General features: G+C 36.5%; 1 protein-coding gene across 1 annotated transcript in view; it reads left to right on the top strand.

Moving 5' to 3' along the window:
* Positions 1–3386: 3386 nt before the first annotated feature.
* Positions 3387–21787, top strand: part of LOC150106323 (clarin-2-like) — a 71088-nt gene continuing 52687 nt past the window's right edge. The window contains exon 1 of the mRNA XM_090392359.1: positions 3387–3926. Coding sequence (XP_090248485.1) covers positions 3668–3926 — 259 coding nt within the window. The 5' untranslated portion in view covers positions 3387–3667. The remainder of the gene's footprint in view (positions 3927–21787) is intronic.

Raw genomic sequence — 21787 nt, forward strand, 5'->3', positions numbered from 1 at the left:
TATCATACATAAAAAAGAAGAGATAGACACTGCAGTAAAAAGCTTAACAGACCAAATCAAGAAAGCAATTGCTTCAGTCACCAGAACTACACTCATCCATTCAACCAGCAGAATCCCAGAGGAGATTACCAACTTAATCAAGTCCAAAAATAAAGCCAGGAAGAGGTACCATAACACTAGAGCCCCACAAGACAAAACTATCCTAAATAACCTAAACAGAAAAGTAAGAGATGCACTACAAAATCATAGAAACCAGGAATGGGAAAAGAAGTTAACATCCCTAAACCAAGCTGATCATACTTTATGGAAATTTTTGAAGATCCTCCGTAGAAAAAATCAACCCTTACCCCCCATGCAGACCAAGCACGGAATAACACACATGGATGAGACAAAGCTGATGCACTGGCTGACAGTCTGGAGGAGCAGTGCAGACCTGCATATGACAACCTGAATATTAGTCATATATATAATATTCATATGCAGGTCAGGCATACTTTAAAGCAAACAGAGAACTGCCCAGACCACATCACTCCTACCACCCCAACAGAAATATATAACATCATCAAGCATTTAAATTCAAAAAAAGCCCCAGGACCAGATGGAATCACCAATAAAATCATAAAAATTCTTCCCAGAAAGGCCATAATCCATATAGTCAACATAACAAATGCAATAATCAGACTACAACATTTTCCCATAGCCTGGAAAATTGCTGATATAACACCGATAAAAAAGCCTGGAAATGACCCACATCTTCCCCAAAGTTACAGGCCCATTAGTCTAATATCCAGCCTTGGCAAAATAGCCGAGAGAGTTATCCTTACCAGACTACAAGACGCCACAGAGAAACTTAAAATCATCCCTAATGAACAATTTGGTTTCCGGAAGGAGCACAGTACCACTCAACAAATACACCGCCTGGTAGAACACATCACAGTCGGCTTTAATTGGAACCAGCACACTGCAGCCGTTTTCTTGGATCTAGCAAAGGCATTTGACAAAGTATGGCACCAGGGCCTACTCTACAAGCTTATAAAAGCCAACATACCCATAAACATCATCAGACTGATCAAATCCTATCTCTCAGACAGATACATGCAAATAAAAATCAATGGAATTGTATCATCCAGAAGAAAAATTCTGGCAGGCGTACCCCAAGGCTCTCTTCTGGCCCCCCCTACTCTTCTCAATCTATGTAGCCGATATCCCACAAAACCCAAGAACAACCATCACTGCCTTATATGCCGATGATACGGCAATATTGTCCAGATCTCTCAGTCCCAAGCTGGCAACCAAAAGACTACAGGATAGCATCTCCACTCTTGCAAAGTGGTTCTCAGATTGGAGGATTCAGGTCAATCCACACAAAAGCTCGGCGATGCTTTTCACCATAAGAAAAGTACTCATCAGTGATGACATCCAACTCTATGGGAAAAAGATTCCATGGCAAGCAGAAACCACATATCTGGGAGTTAGATTGGACAAAAGACTTAGATTCAACAGTCACATTAAACACATCTGCAGCAAGACAGCCAGAGCCATAGCACAGCTATACCCCATGATCAACCGCCGAAGTAAACTTCACACACAAAATAAACTACTAATATACAAGATGGTATTACGCCCGGTAATCACGTATGCCTCCCCAGCGTGGAGCCACACCTCACAGTCTAATATCCTAAAACTCCAGAGAATACAAAATAAATGCCTTCGGATGATCTTGGACGCACCGTGGTACGTCAGAAACGCACAGATCCATCGGGAGACCAAAATACCATACATAGCCCCCCTACTACACGACCTAGCAGAGAAGTATTTCACCAGAGCAATCACTCATCCTAACCCACTGATCAGTCAAGCTTCAGAATACGATGAGACAGTCTACAATAAGCACAAAAGACCGAAAACAATTCTACTCCCAGCTGATATCAACTAACTACACTGCCCACAAAGGGAGAGCATAAAGCTCAAAACTACCCCATTCACCTGTACACCAACCCAGACAAAGGGGAATATAAAAGCATATTTGCCTCGCCCATCCAGTCAGTAGCGTTGAGCGTTGAGCGTTGAATTTTACCCACTGCGCCATCTGTGTGCCTTTTCAAAGGGCCCAAAAGTGTCTGTATTTGTGACTGCACACATGTGGTCACCTGCAGACAGCACGACGTGAGGAATTTTTATTTGGTCTCTTTCGAATAAAGGTACTCACCTTCAGTAGCCTGTCTCATACAGAAGTAGAGGGTTTTCCCACATTAAAACTCAGGTTTTTCGTCCCTTAGTAGAGGCAAACCGGCCCCTTCAACACACAGACAGACTTACAACCATAAGATACATATACCTAATGCCTCATTAGGAGGGCCCAACCGCTCCCCAAAACGATGGGGAAGAAAGAGGGAAAACCCATACGAATAAATAAAACCGATCACCTGGGATATTAACGATTAACGAGAAAGTGATGCAATGTTTATGCACCAAAAAAGTGTCTTCTTCATGAAGCATTAGTATACTGTATTTAATTTTAGGATCACGCGAAGCCAGGAAACAATTAAGGGAGCCGTTAACAGAAATAAATGCAAAATATAATATCGATGATATTGATGTTATGTGGGTGTGCACCGTCCACCTAGCACACCTTGAATACATGCCCTTGGAAACCAGTTTAGCGTAGTGCTTGTGTGTAGTATAAACCCCAAATACGTTAATGCTTCTTACGATAATTTAAGATAATTCACTCCTTTTCATGGTCTTTTAAAGACACCGTTCCTTTCCAAAAGTACCTTAGAATATGTATGAAATTTTCTGTTCTTATCTCAAGATATACTCGTACATAGGTCAGACCGAGAGAATCCTGGAAATTTTCGAGAGTAATCATGCTAAGTAGTGATGATGATACATCGATAAGAGAGGTTTTTTCGCTGCTTTGTCCCTATGATTAAAAACAAAACAAAACATGGGAAATACATTGCTACTCGGTTTCAATGCATCCTATCTCTGCTCTTCATGGAATCTCTTGAAGTTGTTCAGTTGCAAGACAGTCTGAATAGGAAACAATTACTAGTTTGCATGAAGTTTGAAAATTACTTATCCTATTCAGCAGCCCCCGAAGGATTATTAGGGACAGCATCAACTTCATATATTTGTGTTTTATATATATATATATATATATATATATAAAACACTGGAATGCTTACCGGTGGAGATTGCACCCCCCCCCCCCCCCCCCCAGTCTCCAAAAGTTAGATAGGGCTAAAACGGCCTCGAATTCTCCCTACGAGGGAATAAAAGTCGTTAGTGGATTTATTTTATATTTTTATGTTTGCGATTGTCAGTTTTTTTGAGGGCGCGTTTTTTACTGGATTCTCTACTAAGTATGTATTGGTTTTGTTTTAAATAAATACAGAATACAGGTAATACTGATGGATGATGTTTATGTGTAGTGGTGAATTTAAATATATTATATGTGATATAAACTCTAGTTTTTCAAGTTGTGCTTACTATTAAGCAAGGAAAGGTATTTTCGAACTTTTCTCGTACTGTAATGGAGCTGATTACGTGGAATGACTTATTTTCCTTTAAAATTGTTAAGAGACATTCGTATAAGAAATTGGCATATGAAGTTAGACTGTGATATTATTGGCAATTTACGGACAAAACCTATATAGAAGATATGAAGGTGGATATGACTAAACGTGTTTTGATTTTTTTTACATTTTTTGTATGTTGTGGTTGTTTGGCTTTACTGTCAGCATCTCTTGCAACGCAAGAATGGATAATAGCAAAACCTTTGAAAGGTGGACTTCCAATTAGCATAAGCAATGTTACTGCAAATGACGAAAGCAAATTTCGTGGAGAATTGAATTTTGGGCTCTTTGAAGGAACAAAAACCTTAAATCATGGATTTGGAGATAGACGAACTCATATATCGAGTAAGTATTAAAATATCATTACTATTTATGGATGAGTATAATTAATATTCAACTTACGATAAAGGAATGTTCCAACCAGCGATCAGTACACAAGCCTTTAAATTTGCTCTTAAGTGCAATCTACCATTAAAGCAAAGCATTACACAAATTCGTTGACATGCCCTGTCAGATGTACAAACTGGAAACTCAACTGTAGAGACCAAAGATGCAACTTTTTCAAGCCTCTTCAGGCTTACTATTGTGTCACTGCAGATATCCATGGCAAGATTTGAGCCTATTTGGTGATAAGTGGTTACACTATATACTTGGACAATCAAATGAAATTTTTTTTCTAATTGTTCTGGAATTCAGGGAAACACAGTGTTTTTGTCAACAACTGTCTCACCTTAATTTGCAAACAACTGAATATCGTTTTTAAACCACAGATTATACAGTCATTGTATTCCCCATATAGTTTATGCTTGTTATTTTGGATACATATCCACTCTCCAGCCAAAAGGCTGCGGGTTCGAATCCCGCCATGGGCATGAATGTTTGTGATTGTCTGTGGAAATGCTGGTGGATGGTAGATGGCATTGGTGTAGTTGCAGTTAGTTGAGAGTAGGTGCCCTCCCTTGATGGGTCTTTGGACTCCCTGGAGGTGTCAAATAATAATAATAATGTCAACGAATACATTCTTATATGTTGAACTGAGATAAAGATAGTGACTTTAATTCTCTAATTTTTCATGTTGTGTATCTTTTTATAGGTTAGTGGTTTCTCAGTGTTTTCACTTGAAATTTGGTAGGTATGATCCATTATTCTTCATTTATGAAAAATATTTGGTCCACCTGTCACTGAAGATAATTTTAATTTTTTTTTTTTTTAGTGTATAAAAATAAAATATTGTAATGCATCTAGAATAACAACAATATACTTCAGTTATTACTGTAATTGTGGCATTCTGAGGTTTGATGCTGTAATATATTAGTGCTTCAGGTGGGTTAGGGTGTAATTTATTTTTTGCATAGTCTGAAAAAATCCCCTCTAGAAACAACATTTTTGAACTTTTTTTTCAAGCCATTTTAGGCCTTGTGGTAGTGACTAGGCAATTAAATTCATCTTCCACTTAGACACTCACAAAGATTTCATCTCTACAGTAGGATTTATGTGCACAATCTGTTGGTTGGTGCATGGGCATGGTATGCACTTGGCAAATATCAAGGATGGAAGCATTTTTGAAGTTTTGATGAGAAACAAGGGAAATTAAGGTGCCATCTTTTAGAGAGCATCATAAAGTGTTTCAGGAATATTGTGATTGAACTGTTCTGTGATAACATTATATTGGAATTAGGCTTTTAATAGAGAATGAAATTTTCTAATAAAAAACTGAATTACGTTATTCAAAATTTGTTGTTACTTATGTTTGATTCAAAAAAAAGTTGCATAAATATTTTGAAAGGGAAATGTTAACACCATCTTGCAGTAGGCACATCTGCTTTAAACACCAGATAGTGACCACACTGCAGCAAAGAAAATGCTGTGTATTTAATAGTTAATCTACTGGTTTCTTTAATTATATTCTTCTGATGACCCAACACTCCACAAACAAATTGAAGTACAAATGGTAAAATAGACTGGAAAACTGTTTGCGCTTAAACTTTGCTCTGCTGAGGCAGAATCTCCATCGATAATATTAGTGGCCTTTGGTTGGAAATACCTGGGTTTCAATCTTGTCTTGGATGTAAACAACCTTTAGAAGGACTTTTGAACAGACGGTGAGTTAGAGTTAGCTGTTTTCTTACACAGGTAAACGCTCTGTTTCAGCCCTGTCTATTTTACAGGTACATCTATGGTCACTGTCAATTGGCAAACATCATTCTTCCGCTGATTGTTGGGCCAGTAAACACAACAGCAGCAGCTGCTCAGCATCCCTTCTCAGTACAACTGCAAATGCATCAAACCTCTTTATCTTCCTCATTTATTCCATCTACCTTTCATCTAGAACAGCCATCCTCATAAGTTTACCAACAACTTCAGTCTCCAGCTCTTTAAGAAAAATATCAATATATTTAACTTGTTTAATAATATGTTTAACTTTTATATTAATGATATTGGTCAAGATTTGGATGGAGATATTCAGTTGTTTGCGGATGATGCAAAGTTTGGTCGAAACATGAAGAGTAGAGAAGATGTTGTGGCCTTAAATTAAGTGATTGAGCATGGGAATGAGGATGCGAGTTAAATGTTGCAAAATGTAAGGTTTTAAAATTTGGAAAACAAAGATGGGATGCAGAATTTATGCTTGGTGAGGATATATTGTCAGAGGTGGAGGAAATAAGAGGTCTGGGGCAGATAGTGGTAAGGATCTGAAATTTAGGGGACACATAGCCAAAATTGTGAAGACAACACAAAGGCTTCTGGGAATGATGTAGAGGACACTGACATGTAGAAGGGAGATTCTTGCTCCATTGTATAAGGCTTTGATTAGGCCACACGTGAACTGTTGTGCCCAGATTTGGTCATCTGGTTTTCAGAAGGATGAAGAGATGTTGGAAAGGGTTCAGAGGTGACTGACTAAGGTAGTTTCTAACCTCTGGAATGTTGTGTATGAGGAAAGAGGGGAGATATGATAGAGAATTACAATTTAGTAAGTGGTTGTTATTGGATCAATTGGAGAGGTTCTACAGAAAATAGTGGGAGATCAGGGGAGAACCAGAGGTCATCCCTGGAAACTGTATAAAGAGGATGTGAGTAGGGGAGTGAGAAGCAGGTTTTTTTTTTCATGCAGTGTTGTGAATGATTGGAATGCCTTGCCTGAGATTGTGGTGTCTTTATCATCCCTCGACTTATGTTGGGGTTCTGTTCCATCCTGCAAGATTTAAGTCGATACATCAAATCAACAGTTATAGAGGTTAGAGACTTAAGTATAGTGTCATTTTAATTTTTAAACCTTATTATAAAACTGTACTGTGCATTACTGCCACATTAAAACAGGAGAATAACCATTGATATCTTCCTCCACAATCGCATCTTCATTACTTTCCCTCATTGAAAGACCAGGCTGCTGCTCTTCTGGTGTAAACTTTGTTTTATTGATGAAAATGCCCAATGTACTCTGCTTATTCTTCTTTTCATCATAAATTTGTTTATAGCAAGCAAATGCATTATGTACTTTCCTTACCTTTCTACTAATAAGTAACATTCAACATTGGGGTCCATGTCTTCAACCATTTTGAGAACATCGCTAACTGTAGAGAACATTTCTGCAAGACCCTTCGCTGTGAATTGTTTAACTACTTCTCCTTGTTTCTCTTTTCCCCTCTTCCCTTTCTCGTTCTTCCTCTTCCAACACGTTCCTCTAGTTCGACCAATTCTTAGTTGGTCAACTCTTCAGGGGAACTTTCTATGAGTTGAACTATGTCATCATCATTCACTTCAACATTAAGATTGTTTGCTAAGCCCACTATTTCTTCACACAGTTTACAAAGGTCTTCATTTTCTTCAAAACTTTCAAAATCATGCACAAACCTTTTTAATGTCTTTTTCTATATGCCACTCATACGTTGAGAGATCACTTCATCCCAAACTACAGCAATATTTTTAATAGCATGATAAATATTGAATGCTTTCCAGAATTGCACAAGAGTCTGGTCATTTCCATCAGTAGCAGAAATGGCTTGAGAAAAAATTCTCTGGAGATAATAAGCCTTAAGCACTACAAGAACTCCCTGATCCATCATTTGGATCAATGAATGAAGTAATGTTTGGAGGGAGAAACATGACCTTGAACTTGGTGAAGATCAACAATATAAGACGGATGACCTGGAGCATTATCTAGATTCTAGAATGAATAAAATTTTAAATTCTACATTTTCTTTCACACAATAGCTTTCCATTTTACTTGCATAACAGTTGATCAAGTCATCTGCAAACAATTTTTGAGTCCTCTACGACTTCTTATTTCTCTGATAATGAACTGGAAGAGTATGCTTCCTAATGTTTTTGAAGGATTGTGGATTCTCACTGCCATATCACAAATGATTTCAGTTTATATCCAGCTACGTTACCCCCCTAACAGAATTGTAACACGATCTTTAAGAGCTTTGAAATCAGGCATAGATGTTAGCTTTTTGTGGATGAATTGTCCTCTCGGGCATTTTTTCTGAAACAAGGAGGTCTCATCCATGTTAAATATTTGCTGTGGTAAAAATATGGATGAGCCCTCTGTAATAATTTTATCCAATTTCTTCACAAACTCCTTGGCTGGCTTCTCATTGACACTTGCAGATTCACCATACATTTTCACATTATGCAGCGCAAAATGCTACCTAAATCTCATGAATCAACCGGAAGAAGCGTCGAATTCTTAGTCATAATCGGGTCCTGCTTTCTCCTTCAACGTGATGAACAGACTTGGTGCCTTAGCGGTTATGGCCATAGTGCTAAGAGGTATGTGCTTTTTGTTCAGGTCCTCTATGCACGATGGAAGTAGCTTTTCTAATCAACGATAGGACCTTGTCATTGCTTCGTCACTATCGTTGAACTTGCAACTTCGTTTCCTGATAAATTGCTTGCCTCTTCACTTCTTCACTAGATTTTTTAATTGGGTGTGTAGGGACCATGTTGCACAAAATATCACAAAATATTTAATGACAAATACACAAATAACCTATTATTTAAACACAAAATCAATAGAGGAACTTGCTGACTGCCGAGGGAGGTTGCTGCTGAATGCACTGTTGCCACTGCTTGCAAAATAAAAATCTTTTTACTTTATGCTTGCTTGGTCTTGTTCAAAAGTATAGTCGCAAATGTTAATTATTTCATTATGGGATCACTGACATATATTCGAACGGACGTAAGTCGAGGGATGACCACACACACACACACACACACACACACACACACAAATTAACCAAATAAATGGTTGAAAAGAAAACTATGTAAGTTTTAAAAATAATGAAAGTGGAACAGCTCTCAGAGATGGACTGTAGACTCAAATATTTAAACATTATTGAAGGGGGGAAAGTGAGAGTTTCGAAATGGAACAAAACCCTGAACTCTTAGTGTTGACCATAACGAAAACATTAAGTCAGCCAGAGAAGTATGCGATGAAGTTGCTTAAAAGGATAGAAAAAACAGAACTCCATGATGGATTGAATAAGTTAGAGACAGTTATGGAAAAGAAAAGGAAAAAAGCACATGAAAAGTTCTTAGCAAGTAAGCATATGCTCTGAGAGAATACAGTGAAGAATGCAAGAAACTGAAACAACTTATAAATGCAACGGTCATGGGAATGCGTTGGTAAAAAGATATGAGATTCTTTTTCATCTTCTTATTATGGATTTTAGGTCAAATAGCCTGTTTGGTTCTCATGCCAGTGCCTTTCTTGATCTTCCAAATGTTTCTTTTCCAATTTATTTTATATTCATATAGTATTTTTGTCAGTCTGCTATTGTCCATTTTCAGATGTTCTATTTTTGTGTACATTTACTTATATTTACTTATTTACTTGTATGGGGACTCAATGATCTGTGGTGTTCAAGATAGGATGTGTGAGGAGTGTTTGCCAGAAAAAGAGAGGTGAAAGGGTGGATGAGATGATTGTGATGGTGGGAACAAATGACGAGTGGTGGTGTAAATAGGACAGCGAAAGATATGAGATTCTTGCCTGAGATGGTACGAAAGAAGACACAGAGAGGAAATATAGTGTGTGTGTGTTGCCTAGGTATGATAATGACGAGCTGAGCAGAAGAGCAGTAATATTGAATGATATAATAGCTAGAATGTGTGATAAGAGAGGAATGGAATACGTGGATGCTTGGAGTGCATTTGAGGGATAGAGAGGAATTGTATGCTAGAGACTGCTTACATTTGAATGAGGAAGGATGTAGGCATCTGAAGAGATTGCTATTCTGAACAAGTCGGTGTGTCCCAGGAAGGATGGTAGCAGGGGTGGCCTCTTGTGGGAATGGGTACTTGGGAGAAGGGGGGGGGGACAACATCAGCTAACGCTGAGCCCAGTGGAGTCTAGAGGGGATAATGCTGGGTATAGAAACAGTGGCATTTATATGCTTTATACTAATGCCAGGAATATCCGGAATAAGGGAGAGGAATTGGTGGCGCAGATAGCATCTTCTTCTTCTCTTCTATCTAAGACAGGTTGAGTCTTCTCTTGAGCAGGATCTTCCAGTCTTCTCTATTCCTTGCTGTTTGAAAAAGTTCCTTATATGTTCTGCATCCCAAGATGTTCTTTATTAATTTCAGCCAGGTAATTCTTGGTCTTCCGGGTCTTCTTTTTTCAGTTGGAAAAGTATTGATTAGGACGTTATGAAGTCTGTCTGCGTCCATGCGTACAGTGTGTCCAAACCATCTCAGTTGTTGTTTTCTAATTTTTTCTATTATTGTATTTTTATACAATAGTTCTTGTCTGACTGTGATGTTTGTTTTCTTTTCTATCCAACTTGTTCTATTTATTTTTCTTAAGCATTTCATTTCAAATGCCAGCAGTTTTTTCTCCTTTCTTTTTTTAACTGTCCATGCTTCTGCTCCATAGATGACTGTTGGTATAATTATTGCTTCATATAATTTGATTTTGGCTTGCTTAGATATCTTGTTTGTTTTCCAGATTTTCTGTAATTTTCCCATGGTGGTCCATCCTATCGCTATTCTGTGTTTGATTGTTTTGAGTTCATCTATGTTTCTGTTAGTTTTGATCCAAGGTATATGAAGTTGTCTACTTGTTCTATTTGTTCTCCGTTTAGGGTGGCTGAGATGGTAGTTCGATTCCTACCTATTTTCATCACTTTTGTCTTTTATATATTCATTGTCATGTCATATGTTTTACAGGTTTTGTTTAGCTTTGTTGATCAACTTTTGTAGTTCATTTGGGGTTCTTGCAAGAAGGACGAGATCATCTGCATATTTGATATTATTTATGTTTAAACCATTGACATTGATTCCAGGGTATTTGTCTATTGCCTTCTTTACAACTTCTTCTAGATATATGTTGAATAGGCATGGGGATAATGGGCATCCTTGCATTACTCCTTTTTGGATCTCTATGGGTTCTGTTGTGAGTGTGTCCTTTTTAATTATTGCATTTGTCTTAGAGTAATATTTTATCAGAAACTGTATTATATATTTGTCTATTGCTTTTTCTAGTAGAATTTTAAGAAAGATTTCTCTGTTGATGTTATTGAAAGCTTGTTTAAAGTCCACAAAACAACAAAATAATTTTTTATGGTCTTCCCAGATGAGCTCTGCTAGTTGGTGCAATGTGAAAATTTGGTCTATTGTTGAATAGTTTCCTCGGAAACCAGCTTGTTCTATGCCTATCATTTCTTCATGGGTGTTTTTTAATCTATTTTGTATAATTCTTATGAATATTTTATAGGTGTGAGGGAGTAAATTGATTAGTCTGTAATTTCTGCAGTCTCTTTTGTCTCCTTTCTTGTATATTGGGATGATCTTTCCAGTTCTCTAGTCATCTGGGATCTCTCCTATTTGTAGTATTTTATTGAATAGGGTTGTTAAATATTCTATTGATATGCTGCTTCCATATGACCACAGTTCAGTAGGGATAGTATCAATGTATGGTGCTTTATTATTTTTCATCTGTTTTATTGCGAATCAAATTTCTTCTTGTAAAATTTTTGGGTGATCATTATTTTCTTCTATTGTTGGCATTGTAGTTTTGTTTCCTTGGTGGAAGATAGTCTTAAAATGGTTTGACCAGATTTTTCTTATATTTCCTGCTTTTGCTGAGAATTCCTTTGTAATTTCTCTTACAGTATCATGGAAGACTTTTAGGTTATTTTGTTGGTATGCTTCTTGGCATTTCTTAGCTTTTTCTTCTAACCATTTTTCTTTGGCTTTTTTGCATCGGTTATCAACTTTTTTTTTTAGTGCTCTGTATTTTTCTCTATTCTCTTCATTGTTTTGTTGGTTTACAAGTATCTTGGCCTCTCTTTTCTCTTCTATGGTAGCTATGATTTCTTGGGTTATTCACTGTTTGTTTATTTTGGGTTTGGAACCAGAGTGTCTTTTGCAATTGATAACACTGTTTCTTTTCCTTCTTCCCAGTATTTTCCGCTGTTCTGGACGATGGAGGGTTTTAATTTCAAGCACATCTGTTCTAAAAATCGACTTCTGCTTGAGCTATCTTTTAGTTTTGATAGGTTGATGTTTTCTTCTTTTCTGATATTCTTTTTCCTGTTGAATTTTATCTACATAGCATCAGTTTACATACCATCTATATAGCATCATAGCATCTACATCATAACATCTATATAGCATCATAACATCTACATAGCATTTTATCTAGATAGCATCAGCCTAACCAAAAATTATTGGGATCACTGAGACGTGGTTGACAGAAGAGGATATAATAACAGGAATAGAAGTCGCTGGGTACAGCATTTTTCGGCAGGATAGGAAGGGAAAGCATGGTGGTGGAGTACTGCTTATGATAAGTGACGACCTATGTCCTCTAAGAGTGGAGACCTTGGAAGGCAGTGGCACTAATGATTTTGAAAGCATATGGTGTGAGGTAGAGGTGGGCAAGACAGGATATTTAGTGGGATGTTGCTACAGACCCAGGAGCACAGAGGGTGGGGACCAGGAAATGTTTAGACAGTTGAGCTTGGCAAGTGCAAAAAGAATGATTACTATGGGAGATTTTAACTACAGTAGTATAAATTGGGGAGAGGAAGATGCATGTAGCAATAAGGGAATGGAATTTCTAGAATTCTTGAGGGACAAATGTCTTAGGCAACATGTAATAGAGAGAAAAAGAGGTTCAAGAGTTTTGGAATTGGTTATAGCATCAGAAGAGTTGATAATAACTGAGATGACATCTCTCCCACCAGTTCGAGAGAGTGACCATATGGTTTTGACGTGGAAGATGAATAGACATGCAGGCGTATTAAAGAGATGGGAGCGTATGTGGAATTATAAGGCAGGTGATTATAATAGTTTAAGATGTCAACTTGGGGAAGTTTCATGGAGGGAGGAATTGGAAGGCCGGGATATCATCAGTGTGTGGGAAATTATGAGAGAATATTTGTTAGCAGCAATGGTAAGTTGTATACCACGAGTGAAGAAGAGGACACAATTTGGAGTAAAGTGGATGACAAACAATGTTAAACAGGAATTGCATGCGAAAAAGAGGCTATGGAAGAGATATAAGGAGACAGGTGAAGAGAAGATACATAAAGAATATAGGACATAGGCCAGAAGAGTGACTAGTGTGGTAAGGAAGACGAAACTGGAATATGAGAGGAGATTGGCTCTAAGATCCAAAGAAAATCCTAGGGAATTTTTTAGATATGTGGCCGGTAGGAGGAGAAATGACTGTGGAAGAATGATATTGTGGGATAAAAATGGGAATAGAGTGACTGATGCAGAGGACATAGTGGAATTGTTCAATGAACACTTTATTGGAGTATTTCATCCTGGAGGAGTCAGTTTTAATGCTAGAGGGTTTGGGCAGGTTCGAGGTTTAGTGGTACAGGAGGAGAGTGTTTCAAATACTGAGTACTCTGGATGTCAGTAAAGCTGTGGGACTGGATGGTATTTTACCACAAGTTTTGAGAGTATGTGCTAGGGGACTGACAGTGCCTTTGACCTGGCTTTTCAATGAAAGTCTGGCTGTGGGAAAGGTGCCCATGGAATGGAAGGAAGGTAAGATAGTGCCATTGTATAAGGGTGTAGCAGACTGGAAATGTCTAATTATAGGCCAGTTTGTGTGTCAGTAGTTAGTAAGATCTTGGAGAAAGTAGTGAAGGACCGTATATAGCATTGAGCAGATGAGGGTAATGTTATCTGTAAGAGTCAACATGGATTTGTGAAGGGCACTCTTGTTTTAGCAATAGCCTTTTATGATAAAGTTTCAAGAACATTAGATGAGGGAAAGGCATATACTACCATTTTCTTAGACTTAGCGAAGGCATTTGACAGGGTGCCACATGATAAGCTGATATTTAAGTTGCAGCACATGGATCTGGATGTTAGATTGGATAACTGGATTCAGGATTGTCCTATAGGTATCGGAGAGAGAGTTGTGTATGGTGGGACAGTTTCAAGGAAGCAGAAGGTTACAAGTGGGGTCCCACAGGGCTCAGTACTGCGACCTGTATTGTTTAACCTTTATATCAATGACATTGTCAGTGGATTGCAAGGGGATATTCAGTTGTTTGCAGATGATGCGAAGCTGAGAAGGATTATTAGTAATAGTGCAGATGCGGCAGCCCTGCAAGAGGATTTGAATAAGCTAGCTAAATGGGCAAATGAATGGGAGTGTGGGTTTAATGCAGCAAAATGTAAGGTCTTGAGGTTTGGGAAACATCGATGGGACACTGTACTCTGTGGGAGGAGTTATACTGGAGGAAGTAGGGGAGACGAGATCTGGGGTTGATGATTGATAGAAACCTGAAATTTAGGGGATATATTGCAAAGGTGGTGAAGGTAACAGAGAGGATTGCTGCAGTAATGAGAAGGACACTGACCTGCAAAGATAAAGCAGTTATCATTCCGTTGTATAAGATCCTGATCAGACCACACTTGGACTATTGTTCTCAGATTTGGTCCCCAGGATTTGAAGGGGATAAATTAACTGGGGAAAGGGTACAAAGGCAGATAACGAAGATGGTTTCAGGACTGTGCAATGATAGTTATTAGGATCGGCTGAGGGAATGTGGACTGCAGAGTTTGGTGGATAGAAGGAGAGGTGATATGATTGGACTTTTAAACTGTTGAGAGGTGGTTACAGGGTTGACACTGGGGATTTCTTTCGCTTGGTTGAACAGCGGGAAGGAGTGATGACAAGAGGCCATCCCTGGAAGTTACAAAAGGAAACTTTGAGCAAGAGGGTGAGGAGTGGTTTCTTTGCATGGAGGGTGGTTGAACCATGGAATGCATTGCCTGATGGAGTGGTGAGAGCGAGGACGGTCGACGAGTTTGAGTGGTATGATAGACTTTGTGTTTCTTAGGGGGGGGGGACTTCCCCTCGATGAGTCTTGATAGACTTAGTGTTTCTTAGGAAGGACCTCCCACGATGAGTCTTTGACTCCATGGAGGCCTGAATAATAATAATAATAATATAGTAGTTAATTGGTTTTTTATATTCAGGGATTGTAAAATTTCTTCATTTGTTTTATGGTTCCACTCGGTATATTATTATTATTTGGTAACCTCCATGGAGTCAACAGACTTATCATGGTATATCCAGCTGGTTTTCTGAGAATGCTGTTTGAATCAGTTTTTTTATTCTTCGTGTTTGCACTTTCACGTCCATGTTTCACTTTCATATAATAAACTTGGTTTAGATAGGATGTTATATAGTCTGATTCTGGTATATAAAGGAATCCTGCTGTGGACATAAATGTTTGTGATTGTGTTTAGGTGGGAGATTAATTTGATTTCCCAGTGTGAGACCACTTCCTGTTTATTGGAGGTTGGAAATGGCTTTAAAAAAAAAGTTCTGTGTTTGGTCTCTAGAGGAAGTTTTCTGGATTATGTAAAAAATCAGCATTATCATCATGCTTATCAAGGATTTAGGTCTAGCATGGCCTGTTCCGGCCTTAGAAGTCATCGTTGAATCGTTTAGGAGGACGTCCTGGTTTTCTTTTTCCTAATGCTTGTACTTTAAGGCTTGTTTTGGTAATCTTTCTGTTTTCATTCTTTGAACGTGTTCCATCCATTTATGTTTATATTTTTTAATTTTTTCTATTACTGGTTCTTGGTTTAATTCTTTCATAATTTCTTCATTTCTTTTGTGATCAAATAGGGTATACTTTGCAGTTTTTCTCATAAACTTCATTTCTGCTGTTGTTAATCTTTGTTTGTCTTTTTGTTTTATTGTCCAGATTTCACTTCCATACATTAAAACTGGTAGATCTAGTGTATTGTATACTTTTAGTCTGGTTTGTTTTTGAGCTAGGTTTGGTTTAAATATAGAATTAATTACACCTGTTATTTTTAAATATATATATATATATTTTTTTTTTTTTTTTTTTTTTTTTTTTTTTTTTTTTAAATATAGAGCCTGTGTAGCTCAGTGGATGTGGCGTTTGCACACCATCGCGCTAGGCCGCACGAAGGAAGTCTTAGTTTCGAGTCTAGTCGGCGACTAGAGGAAATTTTTCTAAGCCTTTTTTCGACCGGTTCCCGAGTTAGTCGATCTCTGGCACGGGCAAGCAGGTTTTTCCTCCCGGAAACTCGGGTTTTTCGTCCTGTAAACTCAAGAAAATCGACCGTAGAACCCACATTATTTCAGACATTAAATATATTGTGTTAGGGTTAGAGACCACGAGATGGCGGCACATTTGAGCCGTCTCTCTTCACTGCGTACCGCTTAATTAGTGATAGCCTTGGGCCATCTGTCTCTGATTGGGTACCAGTGGAGATTGAACTGCCCACTCAGTCTCCAAAAGTTAGATAGGGCTAAATGGCCTCGCCTACTCCCGTATATACGGGAATAAAAAGGCGTTAGCTGATTTTTTTTTTTTTTTTTTTTTTTTTTTTTTTTTTTTTTTTTTTTTTTTTTTAAATATTTTGCAATTTTTACGTTTATATCTTTTTCATTTTCATATGTGATCGTACATCCTAGGTAGTTAAATGAATTCACCTGTTCTAAGATCTTGCTATCTATTACTATCTATTACTATTTTAGTTCTTGCTGGATCTTGTCCCTTAAAGGCCATAGTTTTCGATTTTTCTGTTGATATTATCATACCATAATCTTTGGATATCTCATTTAGATCTAAAATAGTTTTCCGTAGTTTATCTTCAGAATTTGTAATTATTATTTGGTCGTCTGCAAAGAGGAGAGTGTTTAAGTTTACTGTAGGAGAAAGTTTAATTCCTTGATGTAAATTTTTATTCCATTTTATTATTATTTCATTTAAGTAGATATTAAAAAGAGTTGCTGAGAGGGGGACACCCCTTGGTTTATCTCTCTCGTATATGATAGCTCGTGATTTAATCTTTATTTGTATTTGATTATTTTCACATATACTTGTGATAGCTTTTAGGATATTATTTGGTATTTGTCTTTCTTTTAATATGTTAAATAATATGTGTCTTGTAACTTTGTCAAATGCTTTTTCAAAGACAATAAATGCAATGTGTTTCTAAATTGTATTCTCTTCTTTTCTCTATTATTAATTTTAGGCAGAAGGCCAGGTCTATACATGATCGTTCTTTTCTAAATCCATTCTGTACTTCTAAAATAAAGTTTTTGGAATATTTCATTAGTTTGCTATTTAAGATTCTGCTATATATTTTGTAAAAGGAATTTAGTACACTGATAACTCTATAGTTTTTAGGGTCATCTCTATTACCTTTTTTTAAAGATAGGAATCACAATTGCTTTTTTCCATTCTATTTCCATTCAAAATTTATTCAACTATACCAGTTGAATAAATTTTGTTTAAAAATAATGAGTCTTTCTTTGAATCTTGTTCCTGCATTTTTATATAGGTCTGAACCTAGTTTATCTTCTCCAGGTGATTTTCCATTTCTTGTTTCTTTCAGGCTGATTTCTGAATCTTCTTTAGTTACTTACTTTTCATTTTCGTTAATTGTTTGCCAGTTGTCTTTTTTAAAATATTTGTCTGTCCACAATTATGTGTAGTAATTGAGTGATTCTTCTAATTTCAATTCGGTGTTTAATTTTATGTTTTCTTTGGTATCTGCATTTAAGTGTTTCAAAATTTTATATACATTGGGTCTTATTTTATATAAATCATGTTCTAAATTAGAAACAATTTTGTTCCATGATTCTCTGTCTTTTTCTGACTTTTCTTTTAGCTATGGCTCTTATATTCTATTTCATCTTCTAATCTTTTACTGCTTAACCATTTGTGATAGGCTTCTTTTTTCGTTTTGATTATTTCTTTCATTGCATCATTCCAGATCTTCAGTTTTTTCCTTTTATTGAATTTTTTGGTCTTTCCTGAGCTTTCATTTGCTGCTGCATTTAGTATCATTTTTATATTAAGCCATTCTATTTCTATTTCTTCATTTTGTTTTATGTTATCTAGATATTGGTTAATTTTTTGTTCATATAGCCATTGTACATTTGTGTCATTCAATAGTCTAGTTTTATAAACAAACGTTTCAATTTTTGTTTCTGTTCTTGTTACTTGTAGCCATTTAGGTGGTAATCTTAATTTTATTTTAACAAGGAAATGGGCACTGCTTATTTCATATCTTCTGTGAACTCTTACATCTAGTGAAAATTTTGATGTCTTTTCATTTAATATAAGGTAATCTAATATTGCCCAAGTATATTATGTATGTGTTTATGTTTATAGAAGGAATTCATTATTTTTAGGTTATTATAAACTACAAAGTCAATCAATTTTTTACCATTCCTGTTTAGAGTATGTTCTCCGTGTATTCCTATATTATTATTAATTTCGTGTTTCCAATTCTTGCATTTAAGTCTCCTGCTAAAATTACGTAATCATTTTTATTTATTTTATTATATATGTTTTGCAGCTGATTACAAAAATCAATATTATCCTGTTCTCTTCCCTCTTCTGGGGCATATAAACCAATTATTGTTAAGTAGCCTCTATCTCTTTTTATTCTAGCTTCTATTATTCTTTCATTCCATAGTTTATAATGTTTTAACTGTTTTGAAAGGGAGTTATGAATCCAAATCATGACTCGTGCTTGTGCTCTTTGGTCTCTGTCAACTCCACTGTATATCACATTAAAATTTTCAGTTCTCATGGTTCCTTTTAATTTCTTTTTTGTTTCAGTGATTACTGCCATTTTAAAATTTCTTTCATTTAATAATTGGTCTAATTCTATTTCTTTATATGCTATTCCTCTTACATTCCAGTTTGCTATGTGTATTATATTTTGTCATTTCCATTTTTGTTTTACCTTTTCCATTCCAGGGTCATTTCCCATAGATTCAATCCGATTATCTTTTTCTGTCAGCTTACTAGTAGAATTATGTTCTCCATGTCAGGGGAAGCCTGACGATGGAATAGTTCAGTGGTAGGGCTGCTACCTTTTAGGCTTCTGAACTAGCCTTCTTCTGAATTTAAACTCATAGGAGGAATAGGGTATATTGAAGGGGGAAGGAGTAGATTATAGAAGAATTATAGTAAGGTTTATAGAGAGGGCATAGTTGTAAGCCCAGAAATGAAAAGACCCCATGGCCCTCGAGTACTCTAATAGCATAACGGTCATAAAATAAGAGTTGGCTGATAAGGCCTTATAGGAAAGATTAAAGTAAGTGGATCTTCCTCAAAGTAGTAGAAGGAGAGGATAGATCCAGCCAGGGGTCCATGGGAGTGCTGCTTCCCTCACAATCAAGATTATTGGCCCAGTTGGTCCACGAATCCTTATTCAGTATATTCGGACCACCCCACCATATACACGCACACACACGCGCGCATGCACATGGTGGGCTCCCCCTATCCGCCACCCAGGGGACGCGCTCTCTAGGGGTTGCAGGGCCCCCCAAGAGGTAAAAATTAAAAATTACAAAAAAAAAATATAAAATTGATTTAAAAAAACAAATCTTAACTCATCCAGCACAAAATGTACTGTAGGTTTGCAAATCTTTTGTAGGTAGTTAGTAGTGTGTGTGTGTGTGTGTGTGTGTGTGTGTGTGTGTGTGTGTGTGTGTGTGTGTGTGTGTTATTTATGCCATTTACTTAACAAGAATTGAAATTTTAATTATCATATGAAGTGGAAAAAAAAGAAATAAAAGTCATTTCAGGTATTTGCAAGTATAGTATGTCCACAGTAAAGACAACCTTCGACACTTCTGTGTATGTCAAAAGAAGGAGAATCCATTCCGATAATTGGGTAATCAATCCGTATTGTGGGATGAGTGTTTATTATTATACGTCGGAAAATTAACTTCTCTTTTATGATCTTTGTAGTTTTTAAAGTGGTAACTATTTAGCTTGTATAACAGTTATACAAGAAAATTTTATGTATAAAGCACGTGATTTTGCGTGTTGGTGACCAATTCATACATTGCCTTATTTCTTTCTCACCGTAAACACGAAATGACTCTTCTTGGCAGTCTGCCAACGACAGCTCTCGCTTCTGTGGTCGGATTATATTTACTTGTTCTAACAGGTAAATACTTTCAGATACGACAGATGTGATGATAATACCTAGGATAGATAATGAAATATAGCATAATTATCCATTTCTATTTTACTTCTTAAATTTTTTTAAAAATAATTTCTTCTTTTGAGAGCTGTAGAGTAGGTGCCCTCCCTCGATGAGTCTTTATACTCCCTGGAGGTGTCATGTAATAATAATAATTGAGAGAGAGAAAAATGAAATCTCCTTTGAGAGATAAATAACAGAAAGGTGACACGTTTTGGGGACTACTGATAAAGATTAGAAATGGAGGGACAAGTACTGTAAGAGGAATTGGAGATGATAGAAGACTTAAGTCAAAGATATTTCAGATGTCTGGAGTATGACTCAGATAAAGGTGGCATGAAAAGTGAAGATATTCTAGATGTGTGGAATAATTATTTTGAAGATAGATAAATGAAACAAGAAGTGACAGAACAGCAATAGAAAATATTCAAGAGGAATGCAATCAGAAGTATATATATCAGTATTTGAGGTGGAGAAACTTATCAAAACTTAAATACGGAAAGGCAACTGAAGCAGATTATTCGACCAGAAATGCTCACTATTGAGATTTAAAAGTTTTAAAGTGGCTGCATTGTATAATCCAGAAGGCATGGACATGTGAATGATTGGAATACATCTTTCATGATACCCATTTATAAAAAAGGTAAATAAGACAATGTGAGAATTATTGAGAAATTTCTGTACCAAGTGTGCCAGAGATATGCTAACATAGTTGAGATTGAAAAAAATTGTGTTAGTGAAACTTGAAGAACAAGCAAGGTTTCCTCAGTAGAGATTGTCAAGATCAGATTTTTTGCCCTATCAGGGACAGGGCTTGAAAAATGTACTTCCCTACTTCTGTTGGTGAATAGAGTTTTGCCATCAGGCAAGTTTGTCAACCGTGTGGCTAGAGAAAGAAAACATCGTCAACGTATCTAAGCCACACTAGGTTTTAGAGTAAAGGAATCAAGAGCACTTTGCTCAACTTTAAAACACATTCCCTAGCCACGTGAATGCATTCCATTTACTATTGAAATTGTATATCAGAACTCGCTCCCATTCCTGGATACACTGGTCACACGTCTGTCCTTCACAGTTTACTGCAAACTGACACATACTGGTCAATATATACATGCTAACTCATACCACCACCCCTTGCAAAAATTTGGAGTCATTAACACCCTTAAAAACAGCTATAACAATTTGCACTAATCAACAAGCTCTTAAATAAGAATTAAAGATTATTAGCAACATATTTATAAATAATGAATATAATAAAAATACTATTAATAAAGTTCTTCATAAAACTTCATCAAAAAAGAATATAGATTACAGTAAAACCATAGCCATCTCATTCATTAAAGGGTTTATCAGAAAAAAATCAATAGAATCCTAATGGCACTTTTAAACCACCAATAAAATTAAAAAAACATATTGTTCAACTCCTCTAAGGATCCTCTCCTCCCATTGGTACATCCTGGAGTTTATTGCATCTACTGCACCTGTAACTTACATTATATTGGTGAAACTGGACGTACAATCACTATACGGGGAAAAAAAAAAAAAAAAAAAAAAAAAACATTAAATATAACAATTTTGATGAAGCAGGCCTCTCAGATCATGCTCTCAACATCCTACACAAAATTGATGGGAAAAGTACCTGCTGTTTACATCATACAAAAACCTGGTATGAACGAAAATTTAAAGAAGCCTGTTAAATTCTGATTAACCACCCTAATCTCAACAATAAT

Source organism: Typopeltis vanoorti, chromosome 5 (assembly GCF_054136105.1).
Source record: "Typopeltis vanoorti isolate ZY-2024b chromosome 5, IOZ_Tvanoo_1.0, whole genome shotgun sequence".
Lineage (NCBI taxonomy): Eukaryota > Metazoa > Arthropoda > Arachnida > Uropygi > Thelyphonidae > Typopeltis > Typopeltis vanoorti.